Source organism: Amblyomma maculatum, chromosome 9 (genome assembly GCF_055883805.1).
Source record: "Amblyomma maculatum isolate TAMU_Amacu chromosome 9, ASM5588380v1, whole genome shotgun sequence".
Taxonomy (NCBI): Eukaryota; Metazoa; Arthropoda; class Arachnida; order Ixodida; family Ixodidae; genus Amblyomma; species Amblyomma maculatum.
Window position 1 is genome coordinate 71197784 of NC_139352.1, and position 19509 is coordinate 71217292.

At 43.7% G+C, this 19509-nt stretch overlaps 1 protein-coding gene across 1 annotated transcript; it reads right to left on the reverse strand.

The window, feature by feature from the left end:
* Positions 1 to 2936: 2936 nt before the first annotated feature.
* LOC146179365 (uncharacterized) lies at positions 2937 to 15597 on the reverse strand. The gene is made up of 4 exons (XM_084579878.1): positions 15498 to 15597; positions 11820 to 11858; positions 7911 to 8103; positions 2937 to 3180 (listed from the first exon to the last, which is right to left on the reverse strand). The coding sequence occupies exons 1-4, from the start codon at positions 15585 to 15587 to the stop codon at positions 3125 to 3127; spliced, it is 378 nt and encodes a 125-aa protein (XP_084436004.1). The 5' UTR covers positions 15588 to 15597; the 3' UTR covers positions 2937 to 3124.
* Between the last annotated feature and the right edge of the window lie 3912 nt (positions 15598 to 19509).

The window sequence follows — 19509 nt, forward strand, 5'->3', positions numbered from 1 at the left end:
ACTTTGAGGGCACAAAAAGGCACTACTAATGACGCGTTTCAAGGAGATGTGGGATTGTCCATGTTCAAAGCGGTAAGAATAGTGCAGTGTGTAGAAAGGTTTAGGAAAATGAATGAGAAGTGCAGGGTGGCAAATATCTTCAGGTACTTATAACGACGCAGAATTCATAACACAAGAAGTTGAAGTGGATTGCTTGTAAAAGAATACAAATGTCAGAGAACACACCGATAGGAAAAGCACCTCGAAAAATAAATTTATACCCTTTGGCAAAAGAGAATACTGGAGACACCAAAGATAGAGTTTTTATTGCGGCTTAGACTAAAAACTAAAGTGAAGCCTTTTTTTAGCAGTTCCAAAGGTAGCGGGTTGTTTTTTGAGGCTAGAGCTGAGCGCTTGGCAACTAAATGCTGACCGGAAACAACCGACAGCACCGATGATATTTCCAGCTGCTGCCTACAAAGCAGATTTACAATTGAACATAACGCAATCGCGCCGATGGCCCTTCAATCATATTTCTCATATAACCAAATCTGCCAATCGCTTTCTTGACTACTCACGCCACAACATTGTATTAGCTCCTCCTTCTGTCAAACTAACTGCTTACACTTCGCTTGTCAGACCTAAACTAGAGTGCACTCATTGTATATTCGATCCTCACCAGACTAATCTTATCAATTTACTGGAAACAATTCAAAATCGAGCTTCACATTTCATTTTTTCAGATTATGCTCTTATCGCATCAGTGTTACCCTACTAAAATTCAAACTCGAACTTAACAATCTAGGTTTCCGCCGGAAACTAGCTCGCCTTTCCCTTTATAATAAGTTGTATCCCAGCTTTCTACCTGACAACGTGTTCATCCGTCCAGCCCATTGATCATCTCGTCATCTCCACTCCAATTCCGTCTACCCCCAGCGCGCCCATACCACAACATTCTAAAAAGTTTTTTTCTCCGCACTGTCTTGGATTGGAACGACCTTCCCGACCAGGTCGCCTCACTAACCGACATTGATCATTTCAAGACTGCCATCGAAAGTCATTTTTTATTGTAACTGCTGTACTCCATGCCTACGCCTTATGTAATATCCCTTAAATGGGGCCCTTGAGGATTATACAGATAAATAAATAAAATATTTAGCGCATGATGCCGACGAAGGGATTGAGAAGCGCGGGGTTTTTGAGGCAGCCAACCCATGCCCTATTATTCACTAGCAGAAAAATATAAGAGAGGACTTAAGCATTGGTGCAAAAAGCCGAAAGAGTAGTTATAGGCATTGATGAAATCATCAATTCTTCCTTAAATGTTAGGCACTCAACGTAATATAAGCTAGATGGCACTTTTCAGCACCGTATTTAAGAAGAGAGGCTGATAAATATTAGTCTACTTGCAACAGCACGCAGGAAGCCAGTTGCACTCAATGCAACACCGATGACGTGAATGCCTGGAATGGGCATCTAACAACTTTATCCTAAAAGGTTTGCTGCGGTCATTAGGAGGTGCTACGGCACAGTAATGATCACAAAAAGCATAGAAAGAAAAAGAAGATAACTTTGGTGAATTAAGAGATTATTTTTATTTATTTTTTTTATTCGAGAAGTTTGCAACATGGCGTAAGTTACGAAAGGGGGAATTGAATGCAGGAGATATAAAGTTAAAAGGATTGAAGCTGGGCCAGCAGGCCACTAGGTGCAACCTTATTTATTTATTGTATTTATTGCTGATAGGCGGCTCTTTAGAGAATTCGTTTCATCAGAGTATAGTTTTAAGCGTTTTCTGCAATTCCTCTCATTTCATTTTGTGAAAATAAGGAATCTCGCTAGAACCTGTAATAGCTCTCACATTTATATATACTTTGAACAGTTCCCGTGGCTTTCAAAAGCCATTAATTACTTTTCTAATTACTGTATCAGTTTGATCAGAGCTTCTTGTCATCGAGTAACATGATGCTCAGTGTCCAAAATTTTTTAAAAAACTTGTCGTTCTCGATGTGTTGCATTCACGTAGGGATATATGCCTACCAGAAAGAGGTTACTGTTAGGATTGGGGTCTCAGCCAAGGTTCATGCGTCAGCAGATGATGGTAGAAGCGAAGCGGCTGCCGGCGAGCGGCGGCCATCAAGGACTGCAACGAATAATGGCGTTCTGTTCCCACAAGCTGCGACGGTCTGTTACCTTGCCGGCGCGGAACAGTGGAAATACCTCGTCATGTCTTTATTCCGCTTCGGGAGAACGACGCCAGCGCAGAGTTCCTTTTTGACAAAGAGCGTCAACCAGCCTCCTTGAGGAGCCTATTCCCCGAACGAGAAGGGGAGGTATACGCTGCTTATTCTCCCCCCCCCCCCAACCCCCTCCACGGAATGCCCGGTAAAGAATTCTAACTTTCCCGAGAGCACGTATAGCCTGACACCTAAGCCAACGATCTGTTTTCCTGGTGTACCGAATTTTTTAATTAACCATGGCCCATCTACATTGCCACCAGTGGAGCTAACACTCGCCACCATCGCAGTGGGCCGGGCCTCTCTTGACCACGCGTTCCCCGCTGATTAGACTGGGCCAACTTAACTGCATTCCCCCAGCTAGAGAACTGGGGATTTGAGCTGGTGAAAAAATCGCGCTGACCCATGCACATCTTAAAGAAGTCGAGACACCTGTGGTGTGCATAGTTCGACACAACTTTTCCTCCATTTTAAGCACGCACAAATCAGCCCAAGAAGCGCTGCTGTTAATGCGGAACTGGGGATTGCGGATGCCATATTAAGGAGTGGAGCTGTACCCATGAATAGCTCTCTTCTCGTCTTAGTACCTGGCTCGACATGTAAAAAGTATATATACACTTCTTTCTTTGCCAACTCTTCCTGCTGCTCCCCGTGCGACGTCTTGTCCGCCTGATCACGCTACCAAGAAGTCTTGGCCCCGAACTCGATCGCATCATTACTTTGTGGAACGCGTTTTGCGCTTCATTGTTCAACCCTATTTACTGAAACAAAATACATGCGTGTTAGTGTTTTTTCTCAGAATTTCGTTTTCATAGTTCTTCATTTGTTTAATCCTATTTAATTTTTTAAGGAAGCAGGAGTGAAGACTGCCCAAAAGTAGCCATCCCTTCTTTAGGAAGACCATCGTGCTAGGGGCGCTGACAGGTACGATGTTTTTTATCCGGCGTCCTCCTGCACTTGAGACCTGAAAAAAGAGACAGTGTGTTTGAAACACTTCATAGAAAACTTAGTCTGCGAAGTAATAGAATGCTGAATATTATGTCAAGAGGTACTTCTATGTCGCAGCGAGTGAAGATTTAGAATTGTAGTGATGGCAAAACATCGCTTCAACAAAACAAGAGCGTTTTTAGTAATGTTATATCCAAAATGCCCATGTGGCATTACAGAGGAAGGATAGAAACAATAAAATAGTTATACTTGTTAACTACAGCAAATGACACACAAATTACGGCCAAATTAGCAGCTGGCCAAGTGCGAACTATGCGCGCTAGCTCCTTACATGCCTGTGAAGCGTGTGCTTCCGAATTTGTGGATTGTTGTTGAGGCGTGTCATTCGCCCGAACAATCTTGGTGGCATTGACGTCAACTGCAAGGAGACGGTCCGTCCATTTGGGTTTCTCCTGAGCTCCAGAAACTGTCGCTGCCTCAGCGTTAGCTCTAAGACACCGTTCCCGCTGCTTTTCTACAAACTGCGAGCCAGTGTCAGCTCTCATGCCCATATTGTGCAGCGCCCCGCTCTCTGATTGCCCACGTCAATGTGACGCGCTGCTCTGTCACTGGACACAGCTGTGTGACGACTGGCGACGACATGATATTCACAGCAGAGGATTGGGGCAGGTAAAGAGAAGAGTTGGACAGCAGTTATGGCTCAGTGCTCTAAAGCAGTGTTCAATCTGTTGTAATCGCCCCACCAATAAATTTTGCCAAAGTTATTTTGTGTGTTTCTGTAAGGTCACAAAAACCGCACAAAACGACTATTTTAAAGGCAAAGTAAGCGCATTGGTACAAGTGCACCTGTGAAATAAAAATGCAACAGGCACGAAGGTGAACACAGCGCACGTGTATACTGCATGAAAAAAAAAGGTGAATACAAAGGAGCATTTCAAACTTGTCGAAGAAACGGAAGCATTATACAGACAGAGGATTTACAGTAGTTGCAGCGGAGATATACAATGGATCTTGTATAATAGGGACACATTTCCTCTGCATAGCCGAGTATGCAGAGCATCTGAACCAGAATTAAACTACTGACCGGTCCCTTGGTCTTTGCTTTAAGTCTTAGGTGTCCAGCCCCTACTTCAAAAACGTCCATTCGCAACGAAGGTCAAATTATTGGTTCGCGGCTGCATTCATTCCTCCTTCGCTTTATGAAAAGGAAACACGCTCTCCACAAACAAAAACGCACGCAGAGACACATAACGTTCGCGCGCACACATACACAGAGAGAAAGAGAGAGAGAGAGAGGGAGAAACAACAAAATTATTACAAATCTTGTCAAAGGAGCACAGAATCCAGCCAAAATCATTGGACTGCATGCCGAATAGCGACTGCTGGTCGTACCTTCGACAGTGTAACTGACACTATCCCTCACTTCACGAAAAAGAGGACAAAAACGTAAACCACAAAATGTCACCTGCCACCTGTATTTACTGTACACGTTGCGGTTCTTAAGACCATCAAAGTTAAGGGTATAGCGCCGTTTCCCATGATGAATTGCCACCGTATTGAACCCATCGCTTTTCCTGGATGCTGCGTTTCCGTGAACAGACCTGCGACTGTCGCGCCATGTCGGCTCGTGGGTGGGGGTTACGGTCAGCCCGTAGAAATCTGCCTAAACATTTCTCCTTTCAGGACTTACTGGCTGAATGTCACCACGCGGCACTGGCACTCAAATACCTCTACGTGCTTCTTCTGGCGATACCCTACGCCTATCTAGACGCCACGATCCTGCTTTTCTGCTACAAGTACAACTGCGACGAAGCGCTGGGTGCATAGCGACTTGCTTCGCCTGATCTTCCGCGCTAATCCTCTATGACCCGTCGGTACCTTACACGCATGTTGTGCCTGTTGCTCTTTGTTTCTGCAGAAATGAACTTTTCTCACATCCGAACAGAGTAGAGGCGTTCAAAGAGAACAAAATGATTTAAGACGTCTCGTGGAGGATGCGTATTCTTGCACCTACGTACTGCATACGCTTTAAAGAAATCTTTAAGGCAAATACAAAACTCTTTTCGCCTGTGGTGCTAAATATTTTCGGTTCTGGAAGGTTGTTCTTGTTATTTTTATGTGATTTAGCAGTTTTTTATCTGTTTACAGCTTTCAGGACATTTTTAATTGATACAAATTATCTGTCATACTTTTTTCGGTTTTCTATTTTTCTCTCAGTTCACAGATTTTCTTTCGCAGCTAAAAGAAAATTTTCGTGATATAGGCATCTCTCTTTTCAATCTCCTTTTATTTCCATGTTTTTCTGCTGGTAAAAAAGCGAAGTCGCTTAAATCTGTCTTTCTCTCAGAAAGAAGCATTTTTAAGGCAAGAACCTTACTAGCCCCAAAACACGAAAATCAGTCTGTCGGCATTAGCAACACTCCATAGCGCCCTATCAAGTTGGCTTTCAACAGCCGCAGTCTAGCCGCCGAAACGGCCAGTGGAATGACGCCATGAATAACAGATTTGATGATAATTTATTAAAAACATGGGACCTCCATTAGATACTGAAACAAACATTTGACAGTGATACAGTCCACAATTCAAGACATTTAGTGCGCTGGCAACAATTATGGTGTAGTGGTATCAGGCTACACATTGCATATTAATATTTTTGGTATGACTGTATATGCGTGAACACAGAATGCATATATATAGTTACCCTCATTGACGCATATTATGTGCGCCAAACAAAAAGTGGCCAAGCCATGGCATCAAGATTCGTCATCATAAACAGCTTAGTACGTCCGCAGCAAGCGAAGGGGGGGGAGGGGAGGGGCATATCTTTCCAAATAACCGAGTATTGTGCCTGTTGCGGTAACCTTGATTCTGTTTATTCTTGCTTGTGCGAAAGGCTTCAACCACAGTGGTACCACCTATCGGCTTCCTTTGTTTTTCATCATCGAACCAGATATATTGAAATATTAGCTGTATTTGATAGAATTAACATCATTTTATAATCGCGTGCAAATGTAAAGTACCACTGTTTCTAATTACCGATCTGGCGCACAACGCAACGTTCTATGTATCGAACGCTCATCGCGCTTGTTCCTTCACTTAGCGAAGTTTCCCCTAACGAAGGCCACGAGTTAACCCGCTCCTAACGGTGAGTTCTACATTATAAATTTAGAGAGCAAAGAAACAACCACACACAGGCAGACTTACGACACAGCATAAGCGATCACTACTAACTTCTAACGGTGCATGGGTTGGCTTCGTGGCCTTGAGCAGCTAGCTGCTGGTCGTACTAACGGTCAGTCTGCATGATGAAGGGAATGTGCGGCGTACTGTGCGGTGGAGTTTAGTTTCCTGCGTTCATTGTTCAGGCCACACCGCTGTCATGCGGTGAAGTCACCTTTCCTGAAACCTAATGGTAATCCTCGCCCTCGCCTTGCGTGCTAGCTCCGCTTCGCTGCTGCTCTACAGCAGTTGTGAAGTAACTCTGCAGCAGTTCTCATGAGTTTAGACAAGTGTTTCTCAAACGGGGGTAAGCGGCAAAGTTACTACCGTTGTTCCTTTCACAGACACTTATTACTTGCAAGAAAATTACTCTTGGTCCGTTTTTGAACGAGGGGCCTCTACCTCTTCGAGACAATCACTCTACAGAGTAAGCTAACCAAAACGGCCAGTTGATCAGATGTTAAGGCGAAAGCGATTTGTCCAATAAATTAAAGCCGGAAACACATTGGCATAATGTTTGAAGGAAGTGCATCGCGGAGGAGTCGTTAATAATTTGATCTGCTGGCCGTCCCGATTCCCTCAACTGTAAAAGCTACTTCTACGAACTGGCGGTGGTCGCGGGTTCGACGGCCACAGAACGATTAATTTTCTTTGAACTACATAACTTCTGTGATTGCTGAAAGCCTCATTACTTTTCCTTTCAGCCCTTGGTGGTCATTGGGAGAATTCTGGCGAGTAATCATTTAAACCCTGACTGCTGATTGGAGGGTCAAATTCTAAAGTTAAAGCTCAGCTACTTTGGTAATCTGATGAGAAGAGAGCAGTCGCTGGAGAAAGATTTGATGTTGGGAAAGGTTGAGGGCTGCCGGAGAAGGGGTAGGCAGCGAACGCGATGGTTAGATGGCATCCTCGAGGCACTCCAGATGAAGTTATGTGATGTTAGGAAGATAGTGAGAGACCGGAAAGCGTGGCGTGACATGGTCCATAGGGTCACGAAGAGTCGGGCACGACTGAACGACTGAACTGAACTGAATCATTCGAATACCACAAATCTACTTCATCATCATAGACTCCTTGAACCTTTGAACCACCCACACTGTTCCTTGTAGAACTGGTTAATCGTTTCGTCTTCGCCCTAATATCTGCCATCCTGGTTTGCTCAGCTGGTAGAGTGACTGCCCTGTATGTGCGGCAGTCCCAGGTTGAAACTCCTGGTGGACGAACTTTTCTTCAACTGAGAAGTTTCTGGGGCGGCTCTAAAGCGTTCCTTGGTAGCCAGTACGTCAGCTGCTGCTGTTCAGCGTTGCATCCTGCTGCTCAGAGTTTCCGTTTAGAGCACTGAGATTGCATTTACTTTCTGACAAACCCTCGTGATAAAAATAGTCCGGGAGCGGCATCACAGAGTGGACATTTGTTGGGAAAGACAGAGATCTGTGTAAAAAAAAACTTAGTAGGTGTTGTTCTTGAGTGGTGCCTATGTTGTCACATTCTCCGCGTGATAATCTGGCTTCCGAAACTCATACTCACCATTGTCGCAGGGGCAACCTCCAAGATACGATCTGATTTTGCTGCCTCTCGGCCACTTAGTGGTCGAACAAAAGGCTCCGACGGTGCTGTTCTTCTCACGGCATTTGTTCCCCTCCCGCTCAGTCATGCGGGCACAGCAAAGGTGCTTCTTGCAGTTTGCCCAAGAATCACAGGGATATCCCGCAGGGTAACGCTGAAGAAGTAAAAAGGGCTCTTAGTTAATTCTCCATATCCTGTTTTGCTTGCCGCATGTGAATGTACCGCTTTATTTTAACAATGTTAAAAGTGCTCAATGATTCATGTGTTCGTGTGTACCGTCCTCCATATATCTAACATGCTCTTTTGTCCGTATGTCACTTCCTCGCACATGTTGTGTTACATACTTCGAGGCCGAGGCCCAGTTAAATCGGGACACGATTTACGTCAATACCGAGCAAAATAAAACTCGTTTTATTTTCCTGAATGCAAAAAAGCGTAGGGCATTGACAAGGCTGTGTCTGACGCAGATTACTATCTTTCGAACCCAATGCTGTCATCCTAAGCCAGACATCGTTTCATTTTGGTATTTCGTTGGTAGACACTTTGCGTCTTTGCATCGTTCACGATGCATGTATAGTAAAACAAGGGGCAGTGGGTAGGCATTCTGCTTAGAAGTAGCAATTTTTTTTTCACACTTGTTGCTTCCTAGCGTTGGTGATCACAAATATGTCGCCTGTCAAATCGACTTGCTCGGTAAGTGTGTCGTCTTTGTGGCCATGTGCAAAGTAGTAATCATCACCTGCTGTCAAATATCTATTATCCCTTCAATGTCTCTAAAACATCATGGCTTTCTCATAAAGGAGACGTTAATCTCCTACATGTCAAATGGAGCCTATCCGCCTTATCTAAACCTTCCCGGGGAGAGTGGGAGGCGGCCCCGCTCAGCTGCTCTCATCAGATGGCGCAACGGGCCTTGGGCGAGCGGGCTGGATGAATGGATGGATGGATGGAATATAGGAGCATCCCGTTTGAAACAGGGTGGTAGCAGTAGCTATCATGTTCATTTTTCTCCCTATATCTTAATTATTGATTTAGGTTGATTAACTAAACCATCATTTTATTTATTCAATTTTTGTTTCTACATTACTAACATTATGTCACTTCTCTGATTTTAAGCCACCAATCTTCCAGTCGTTTTTTGCTAGTTTCCCCGGCCCGGAAACTAGCAAAAAACTAGTCGGGGAAACTAGTCGGTAGCGGGCCCGGGCCGCCGCCGACGTCACCTAGTACACTGCAAGGGGCGGCCCGTTATGACCCGCTTCCGTACGTTCCCTTTATATAAAAACGATTTTTTTTTTCATTCATTTGTTCATTCATCAAGGTATGGTGGAAAATAATTTAAAGGTTAAACTATCCCGGCGTCATGTTTTACGATCATTAGCAATCGGCCGTAGCCGTAGCCGCTGCTGCCGATTCTATCTTGGTTCGTTTTCACATTGGTAAACTTCTTGGCAACGAGCTAGTCTCAGTTATCGTTGTACGATGGTCTCGGCAGCCTGTCTGGCACTGCTGTGGTCTCTGTCTTCAGCGAGATGGGTTGCGTGTGGCGCGTTACCTGTAGTTAAATGAAGGGACGTAGATGGAACTTCTTGAAGACGACGATGTTCAGTGCACAGTGCGAGAGGGTTTTATGGCGATAGCAATACTGAAACTGTAATTTGAAATATGAATTAGGCAGGAGGCTGGACAGTACAAGTAATTTAACACCGGTACCGTCCACTTCCCTGCACCAAATCCGGTCTCAAATTGTGTTTCCTTACTCATTTAAACAAGTAGGACTAAAGGCCTAATATGTCACCCCCTTCAAATTTATAGATTGAATATTTCCATCAAAACGTGAGGTATATCTAGAATTTCTACCGCGAACCTGGTGCTTTGTTCGAAGGGAAGCCAAAATTGTGTGGGAGAGAGAGACCATGGAGTGCAAAGCTCACAAGCTAGAATTTTTTTCAGCATTTTCCCTTCCAAATTATCTGAACAGTGAGGACAGAAACATCCAAAACATTCCACATAAAGAAATGATAGAAAAACGACCTAATAAACTTCAGAATAATTGCACTCATTCGATCAGGTCATGTTAACAAGCTTTGAACAACCATGTAATTATCTTCTTTATTTTAGTACATATAACATTATTCTTTTTAAACTAAGAACCTATCCTATTTCCACACCTCGGGAACACGTTAATAAACATTTACGTGTAAATAAACGTACCAATATATCCATTATTCCACAATTTATCCCTCTTGCTGCAAAATACTTAAACGCAGGCAACACTAATTTACCGAGGCGTTTAGATGTTTCATCATGAGAATCCCAAGATCTTTTGTCAAGTTTCTTGAAAGCATGATCACAAACTCTGGCTTACTGCACTATTTCGACCAGTAATTTCAGGCAGCCCTTTCAAACACTCACAAAGTATCGTGAGTGAAATTTTTCAGGAGCCCAGCTAGACGGCAGTGACATTGTATAGTTATTCGATATATGTTACTATACTCAATAACAAGTAAACAGGTAAACTGTTAACGCTTCAATTAACGTAATAATACTGACGGCCGTTTCCTTTGCGCTGACATGACGATTTCATTTCAGATTTGCAAAGAACGCAAAGCTCTATAAAGGACTTCAGTGCCTCTAATGTAGATGGCGGTGTGGCATTGGTTCCGAAATCCACCCAAGAAATTCATTGTCAAAGCACGCAACTCGCATGCGACACCGCTCGGCAAGCACGAGAACTACTTTTCATTTTACAGCAAAAGTGAAAACAATGATTTAGCCACAATGTCCCGCATTTTTCTGTGGCAATAACCGTGCTTTAAGACAATAATTAATTAGATAAATGTCACACTGCCAGCTAAAATGGTTGCAGTTGGCGCCGTACGAGTTGGCGCCCACTGTCCATGTTGGGAAGGTGGAAAAATCAGGACAGAATCTCTAACTTTAATCTTATGGAAGAGGAGACAGAGAGGGGGAAAGTCGAGGCAAAAGATTACAGATGACTAAAGGGCTGGCGGCCTCGAAAGCTATCGCAAGAGAAGCGCGATGATCGACCGCTAGGTGGCTGTCAGAGGACAAACTTGGAACGCGACAGTACATCTTCTGCAGTAAACTTCTTCACTTGGAGTAACCGTAATCCCATGAAATACTAAATTTAAGCGAAGGCTTCTCTGCTTAACGTTCCTGATTTCGGTGTCTCCGTTGTCACCACTTTTGGGCCCTTTGCTTAAGATTCTCTGCCCTTGCTTTTATAACCTTTGTGTTGCTTTCTTGTACAAAAAGCCGATTCAACAGCTCAGCATACACGTTCAATTTTAACTCAACACTTTTATGCTGGAGGCCGTCTCCCTAAGAGGCGTCAGTGTAGCTGGTCATAAGTGATCGTTATGCAAAATGCATTTCTCATGTAATTTGAACATCTCTACATTTCCTTCGATCACGCGTTCCAACTTTTATATCAATTTTCCGCGAAACCTGCACGCTTTAGAAAATGGCTAGTATTGGTACGTTTGGCGCAAGACACAGAAACAACTCGGATGACTGTTTCGAATATAACTTCCAATTGATGAGATAGTCTTCATTCGCAGACAATTCTACATAACTGTCACAACAAACATTTATAGCGTTAAGACACTAAGTATGGCATGTTTAAAAAAATATATTTGCTTAGGTTCTAAAATCAGGCCGAGAGTATGTGACAAGATTCATTAGAAATACATGTTTCTAAGAGTGCAAAAACCAGTTTTCTAAAGCATCATGCCGAAAAATATGACATATACAAAGGTATGTTTGATCTACACTTGATAATGCATGTGAATACAGCGCTCAGTTCCTTGTTTAATTTACGATTACTATAGAGGCGTCTTGACTCACTGTCATCCATTCGGGGTAGTCATCCGGTGGTTTTGCATTCTGAAAAGAAAACAAAAGTCCCATTTGTGTTGCTTTATGCCAATACGCATTTTTTTCAAACTTGACGTGGAATCCCCTGATTGCTTTCATATGATTCTTCAAGGCCCTTTCGCCGTAAATATACCAAATTCTTCGTGATACCAAATTGACATGTATAAATTTTCACTTTCTTCTTCACATGCTATCATGACGAAATGTATACCATTTAATTCCTCTTATTATCGCCCAACGACTGAAGTCAGCTTTTTTGTAGTACACCTGTATTTAGTTTATAATTGCTGATCATAAGATGTTTCCTCGACTATACTGCTTACTGAGCTGTCCTGCTCAAGTGTGTTACGTCTGCAGTGTTTGAAGAAGACGACTAAGACGAACTCCCCTTGTTAAAACGTTCACTCGGCTTGAGAACTGAGGTTCTCCTTAAACCCTTGCTCAGTGCTCTTTCAAAGTTGGGAAACACTTAAGCTTTCCTGTTGAGCATATCAGGCGTCAGCGTGAACACCGCCCGTCCTCGTTTCCCCTTGCAGATCTCCGTTTCAGTACACGCATTTTGCCACTCGCTTGTTGCCTAATCTCACAAATACTCTAACAGCAGTCGCAATCTGTCATATTATGTGAAAGACCACGCGGCATGTAGTCACCGTTCAGCCAAGCCATAATAATGTGCTTGCAAAGAGTAGCATGCCTAATTATGGAGTGGAAAGATTGTGGAAAGTTCGATTTCCCTCAACGTCCTTTCAGCTGACAAGGCCATGTTGCACTTTCTTGACAAAATAGGCCAAACCACGTGGTCGCGTAAGGTCGCACAACCCTACCACTGATCAGTGCCCGGTCATGCCTGCAGCCATCTGAATCCTCCCAAGGTCATGCCCGGGAAATGAGAGCACAAGCTGTGCTTCTGCCTTGCCAAATCTGAACATAATGTAGCGCACATCATATACCGCCTGCTTACTCTTGGCATGTGTGGCCCGCGGGGCCGGCAGCGCTCGCTTCTGCTCGTTCGCAGACTTGGGAAAATTCATCATGCTGATACATATCCCCACAAATACGCAACATGGCGTGACACAATGGCACACAGCTTTCCAGTCCCCCGCCTATCCTTTTCCTCCACTGCTGCCCATTTGAATAACTTCCTAGGACATCCCCCTTGAAAATGCCCTCGACACCTTCGGGTCGTCTAGACCCGGTTATAATGTCGATGTTCGCAGACGGCCATAAATTCGCACTCTAGAATCAAGGCTTCGGCTTCATTTCCATGACGTTCACAGACAGCTACGGAGCGGCAAATCCATGCAAACCGTGTTTGACTATACTTAATCGAGCTTCCGCTAGGATCAGCTCACTAAACTCAGTTAAACTATGTTAAGCTGAGTTGAACCAAGCGAAGTTTTCGCTCAATACGCCGACTCCTGATTTTCCGAACGGCGCCTTTATCGTTATCACTTCAAAAAAAATATTGATTAAACAACAGCTTGGTTTTCACAAAACCCATCTGCAGACGCAAACCTCATGGGGTGATTCCTTACCAATGGTTCCTCCTGAACTCTCCCTGGGACTGACCCCCTTAGCATGAGACGCTTCTGAGACGACAGTCATAGGGTCATCGCCTCGACGCTGAAGCCCGTCCTGCTACTGCTCGGCCTTCAACACTCGCGATGCATCGTGGTAAACAGTGGGGAAGGGGAGAGGGCGCTGGTCTCGAAACTCGTACTTCTTGGCTTCCTCTTTTAGTGCCAAAAGATTACTATTCCCCTTACGCTTAGAACAGTGTAGCGTTATTATGGTTGGTAACACACGATGGTGCCTAAAAAGAGGTTCTTATCGCACTCCATTTCTAGCCGCTGAAGCGGTGAGTGGGACGACGGCATGCACAACACCCCTCACCACACTGCATGACCTAGCACAGTAGGCGGTATTATGAGATGATGATTATAAGAGAAAGGGCGCCGGCATAGATGCAGCAAAACTACAGATGTCATAGTACAGCCGATCACATGGTGACGCATGTCACAGGAGGAAGCGGGGCAGCTTTAGTCGTGCAGCGAGTTATGGGAGCGAGCTTTCGCATTCTTACGCGTAGATGGTTCTAAATGTATCTGCTCAATATCTGGTGATCACCGTTATCTTCCTCAGCCTCGGATATCAAACTGTGTCATAAAGGCCTAGACTAGAAACCTTCATAAAGGCGTACGCTTTTGACTACAGATAGACTGATGATGAAGTGCCTTTCTTCACAAGGTACTTGCCTTATATTCTGGTTTCGTCAAAGCTATAAAATACACTATCAGGTCTTCATGGATGCTTAAGCGCGTTTATTTTTGTTGTGCGCTTGGTGTCTCTTTTCTCTAATTTTCCTCTAATAGCCGGTCGGCAAATAAGGCGAATTGCTTAAAATACCTGCACTTATGGCATTTATGGTCTTACCGATTGGTTTCCGATTGAGAAAGGAGTGAGGCAAGGCTGCATACTGTCGCCCTGCCTATTTAACCTATATGCAGAGTGCATCATGAGGAAGGCCGGTCTGGACGAGTCTTCATATGGAGTGAAGATTGCTGGAAAACGTATCAACAACCTTAGATATGCGGATGATACCACTTTAATGGCAGAAAGTGAAGTGGAACTCAAGAGACTTCTGATGCGCGTACAAGAAGAGAGTGAGAAGTTTGGGCTGAAACTGAACATCAAAAAGACAAAGATCATGGCGTCTTGCCCTATCAAGTCATGGAGCATCAATGGACAAGAAGTGGAAGCTGTGACAGATTTTCTCTTCTTGGGCTCCAAGATTACCTCGGAAGGAGACTGCAGCCATAAAATTAGGAGACGCCTGCTTCTGGGAAAGAGAGAAATGGTTAGCCTTGACCGCCTAGTAAAGAGCAGAGACATTAGTCTGCCAACCAAGATCCGTATAACTCGTGCTATGGTCTTTCCAGTTGTGATGTATGGATGCGAGAGTTGGACTGTGAAAAAGGCTGACCGCCGAAGAATTGACGCGTTTGAATTGTGGTGCTGGCGAAGACTCTTGAGAGTTCCTTGGACTGCCAGAAGATCAAATCAGTCGATATTGTCGACCATAAACCCTGACTGCTCATTGGAGGGTCAAATTCTAAAGTTAAAACTCAGCTACTTTGGTCATCTGATGAGAAGAGAGGAGTCGCTGGAGAAAGATTTGATGTTGGGAAAGGTTGACGGTCGCCGGAGAAGGGGTAGGCAGCGAACGCGATGGTTAGATGGCATCCTAGAGGCACTGCAGATGAAGTTATGTGATGTTAGGAAGATAGTGAGAGACCGGAAAGCGTGGCGTGAAATGGTCCATAGGGTCACGACTGAACGACTGAACTGAACTGATGGCATTCATATGTTTTGGAGCAAAAGCTTTATTTGCTATAGTGTCTGATGGTTATTGGCTAACTGTAGACAAGAATAAAACTATCACTACTGACAAAGTACCCAAAATGCATAGATGACTCCTCGCGTTGGTGCTTTATACGCAATCAGATAGAGCAGTTGTATTATACGCAACCTCTGGTAAACATTGAAAATCAGAGCGATGCCAGGATTCGTTACCACTAAGCATACTTTTTATCATATCAAGGGCATATTTGGAACCTGTATATTAAAGTGACAATCATATTTACTTACCACTACAGCCTGTTTACCTGCCATATGGAAAATAACGTTAATGAAAGCGCCAACGAAAACGATCAGCAGTAGATACATTAAGTTCATCATGGCTCTGGCTTCACCTCTCTGGCCGGAAAGAGATGGGCAAGTCCAGTCGTTTTATGCAAAGCCTGGTGAATAAAAGTAATCAATCATTAGTTTTTTTTTTTACTAGTTCATGTTCCCCTCTTCTATCCTGTAAATATATTTCTCTCTTCTCTCTTTCTCAATGACATTGTTTTGAGACCTTACATTAGGTGTTATTCTATACGAAAAACTTTCTCGAAACAAAAGTCGACAAAAATACTCTGGACAGCACGTGGCTCTTCCGGAGTGTTGCTGCTAAGATTCTAACAAGCGAGCTTGACGCAAGGGCAACTACCTGATAATGCACGAACTGTGAGCTCGATTGTCCTCACTGAATGACGCAAAGCGCACTGAACAACGAAGTGTTGTACTGTGTGTGCTACTATTCTCTCAGCTTGCAGTTTCGAGGTGTCCTGGTGCGTCAGACACAATTAGGCAACGAGATTTGTATGGTCTCAGTGCCACCGAGCGAAGCAATACTGATGCTTTGACATATATCCGGAATATGTCAAAGATTGCAAAAATAACAATTCCGAAGCTAGAACCAGCACAGCATATGCATATGATGTATCTGTGTATTGTCTCGTTCCCACTAGCTCTAGAGAGGAGCAACCAACCAGCCTTGCCTTGGTAACGCGGAGATGCACAAATCATGAAATGGAGTGTTACTTCAATCTCTTACATCATCTTCTTAGACTTTGTTATGCTTATCTTCTTGATCTCAGAATTTCTAGTGCGAAGTATCTGATATCTTTGTCTCTTTATTATAACAAGGATGCAACTACAACTTTATCCATTCTTTTGTTTCATCTACTTGTATTTAGGTAGTCCTCTGGTAGACTATTTTGACATAGGTGTGTTCAATGTGTCGGTTTCTTGTCGTTGCTAAATATAAAGGCACTAGACTTCAGGCTAAGAATTGCGATACCTGTGCATAGACGTATATAGCGACACTATAATAACAAATTTGTTCTAAGACCAGTTCTGTGTGTTGTGCTTAAATAACAGTTGAAAGGAGAAGCGAATAATTTCTTATGATTTGAACGTTTCATTCTTTATTTTTTATTCGCCATCCGCCGGAGATTTACAATATACTTACCGTCATCACACTTTCTAGTAGACCATAGTACACATCTCTGGCTCACTGTATAGTCAAGTTTGCAGTCGCCTTTACAGTGTGTATAAAACAGTGGATCCTTTGCAGTGCTTCAACTGCATAGCTTCTATCTTCAAATTCCAATATATCTCCCTTTTTCTATTCATAAAAAAACTTCTTCACATGAGTCTTACTTGAAAGTACTGGTCCGTTGTATCCCTACTACTAGTTGTTTTTATACTTAAAAGTTGAGCTTTTTTAATGTAGTTTGGAAACGCTTGCGATTAACAGGACAACAGCAGGTTGCCAAGACAAGATGCTTCAATAAATTGCTTGTGTTCATCTGGAATTTTGTTTAACTCTGAATAAAAAAAAAATTAAGCCGAGAATTGTTAAGTACAGTGGTGAGCAGACTTGTCTAGAGAGCGCCAAAGGGACTCGCGGGACCAGTAGTGCCGTCAGGCTGACGGTTTAAGTTATACGGTACGTCCTGTGCGCATGCACATCCAGAATAAAACGGTGCCGGCTCATGGGTTCGTGCCGGGGCCGTGTTGAATGATATGTCACAGTGATCGGAAATGCTATTGCATTTCTCTGCGAATCACGAGGAGGTTAGGCAAGCAAGTGCAAGTGATATCGGGTGATAGTGAGCGATCGCGCAGAACAGACGTGAAACGCGCCGTCCCTCGTAGCTAAGTGCATAGCGCAGATACACTCCTAAAGACATATATTGCCGTGGCGAGTGGTGCGTATGCAGGTACGCGCTTTCCCCCACCGCAGTATTGGGCATATTGAGTGTTCCCTGTGGCTTTCCTTCATAAGTGGTTTTGAAGTGGTCATTTGTGAGCCTGTAAGCAGTGAGCTGGTTTGACTACTTTGAAACAAGAAATAGGAGGAGCTCTTATTCACGCTGCTTTCTTTTTGGCCCTGTAAAAAGCTGATGCAGACACTTAATAAAAACATTAAACATATAAAACCTTGAAAGTAACCTCTCTTCGCTTCTGTTAAGTGGATTCGCGATCACCGGGCAAATATTAGTGCAACAAAAGCGGTGATGTTGTTTTTCACCATAGCAAATGTACCCAAAAACGCAAAATGTGTTTAAATCAGCTTTCATTCTAGCTACATTAAGTTTTTAAGAAAGTGTTCCACATATAGAAATATAAATTTTAATTCTTTCTAATATTTGTTTCGATTCATTTTGGGGATTTCTATCTGCGTGGCAGTGTTGCTTTACGAACTGCGTACTGAAGTGTTTTTAATTCATCTTGTCTTATTATCTAGGCTCATTTCGCAGCGTACATCAAGAATATCTACTTGAAACGGGTTCATGCGCTCAAAATACAAATTACCACGTTCTGACAGAACCATAATGCTAAATTGAATTCATAAGCTTCTCATTATTTCATCAATAACGTAACAAAGCAGCAAAAGCTAAGGTGGAGTAATGTCGCCTGACGATAAAAGCGCAGCATTTGTATCGTCTCCACCTACTTTGTGTTCACTGCCTACCTGAATCTTTCCTCTTATCAGACTGCAACTGAACAGCACTTCTTTGTTTGTCTTCTTTTGAAAAGCTCACAGCTTTAGGTCACGCTTAAATATAGCTCTCGCTATCACAGCCAAGTGGTGCGAGTTCTGGGGTGATGTTCACATCTCTAGTGCTGAATTCGTGAAAGTGCAACTGAGATTTTTCAACTCACATTTATTAAGGTGAAAGCCTTTAATGCCTCATCGTTGTCGTGGACAAAATGTGTGCCACTTTTGCGGCGGCTCTGATTGGTGAGACGGGGTGACGTCATGGAAGTCTCGACCAATCACAGATTGCCACCACAGTAGGTGCGAATGCGTGCCTTATATGGCCATATGCCAATAAATGATCAATTACTAATTATTGACTTATAATTTCTTAATCAGTAGTTAATGACTAATTACTGAGCGTATTTTATGACTAATTATAGAGCGTATTTTTTGACTAAATACTACACTTAGACGTTTCTAGACGTTGTGTGGACAATGCTTTCGCCTTTCACTACTTTAGTCACTAAAGTCCCTCGCAATTTTTAGTTGAAAGGAGGAACATGGTGGAAGGCAAAGGCTTCTCTATATTCGTGTGTGTGTGTGTGTGTGTGTGTGTGTGTGTGTGTGTGTGTGTGTGTGTGTGTGTGTGTGTGTGTGTGTGTGTGTGTGTGTGTGTGTGTGTGTGTGTGTGTGTGTGTGTGTGTGTGTGTGTGTGTGTGTGTGTGTGTGTGTGTGTGTGTGTGTGTGTGTGTGTGTGTGTGTGTGTGTGTGTGTGTGTGTGTGTGTGTGTGTGTGTGTGTGTGTGTGTGTGTGTGTGTGTGTGTGTGTGTGTGTGTGTGTGTGTGTGTGTGTGTGTGTGTGTGTGTGTGTGTGTGTGTGTGTGTGTGTGTGTGTGTGTGTGTGTGTGTGTGTGTGTGTGTGTGTGTGTGTGTGTGTGTGTGTGTGTGTGTGTGTGTGTGTGTGTGTGTGTGTGTGTGTGTGTGTGTGTGTGTGTGTGTGTGTGTGTGTGTGTGTGTGTGTGTGTGTGTGTGTGTGTGTGTGTGTGTGTGTGTGTGTGTGTGTGTGTGTGTGTGTGTGTGTGTGTGTGTGTGTGTGTGTGTGTGTGTGTGTGTGTGTGTGTGTGTGTGTGTGTGTGTGTGTGTGTGTGTGTGTGTGTGTGTGTGTGTGTGTGTGTGTGTGTGTGTGTGTGTGTGTGTGTGTGTGTGTGTGTGTGTGTGTGTGTGTGTGTGTGTGTGTGTGTGTGTGTGTGTGTGTGTGTGTGTGTGTGTGTGTGTGTGTGTGTGTGTG

Coding starts and splice junctions, on each gene's coding strand:
- LOC146179365 (XM_084579878.1), bottom strand. CDS start 15,587: ATGATGAACTTAATGTATCTACTGCTGATCGTTTTCGTTGGCGCTTTC. Junction 11,859..15,497: donor CAGGTAAACAGGCTGTAGTG/GTAAGTAAATAT, acceptor TTTTCTTTTCAG/AATGCAAAACCACCGGATGA. Junction 3,181..7,910: donor AGGTTGCCCCTGCGACAATG/GTGAGTATGAGT, acceptor CTCTTTTTTCAG/GTCTCAAGTGCAGGAGGACG.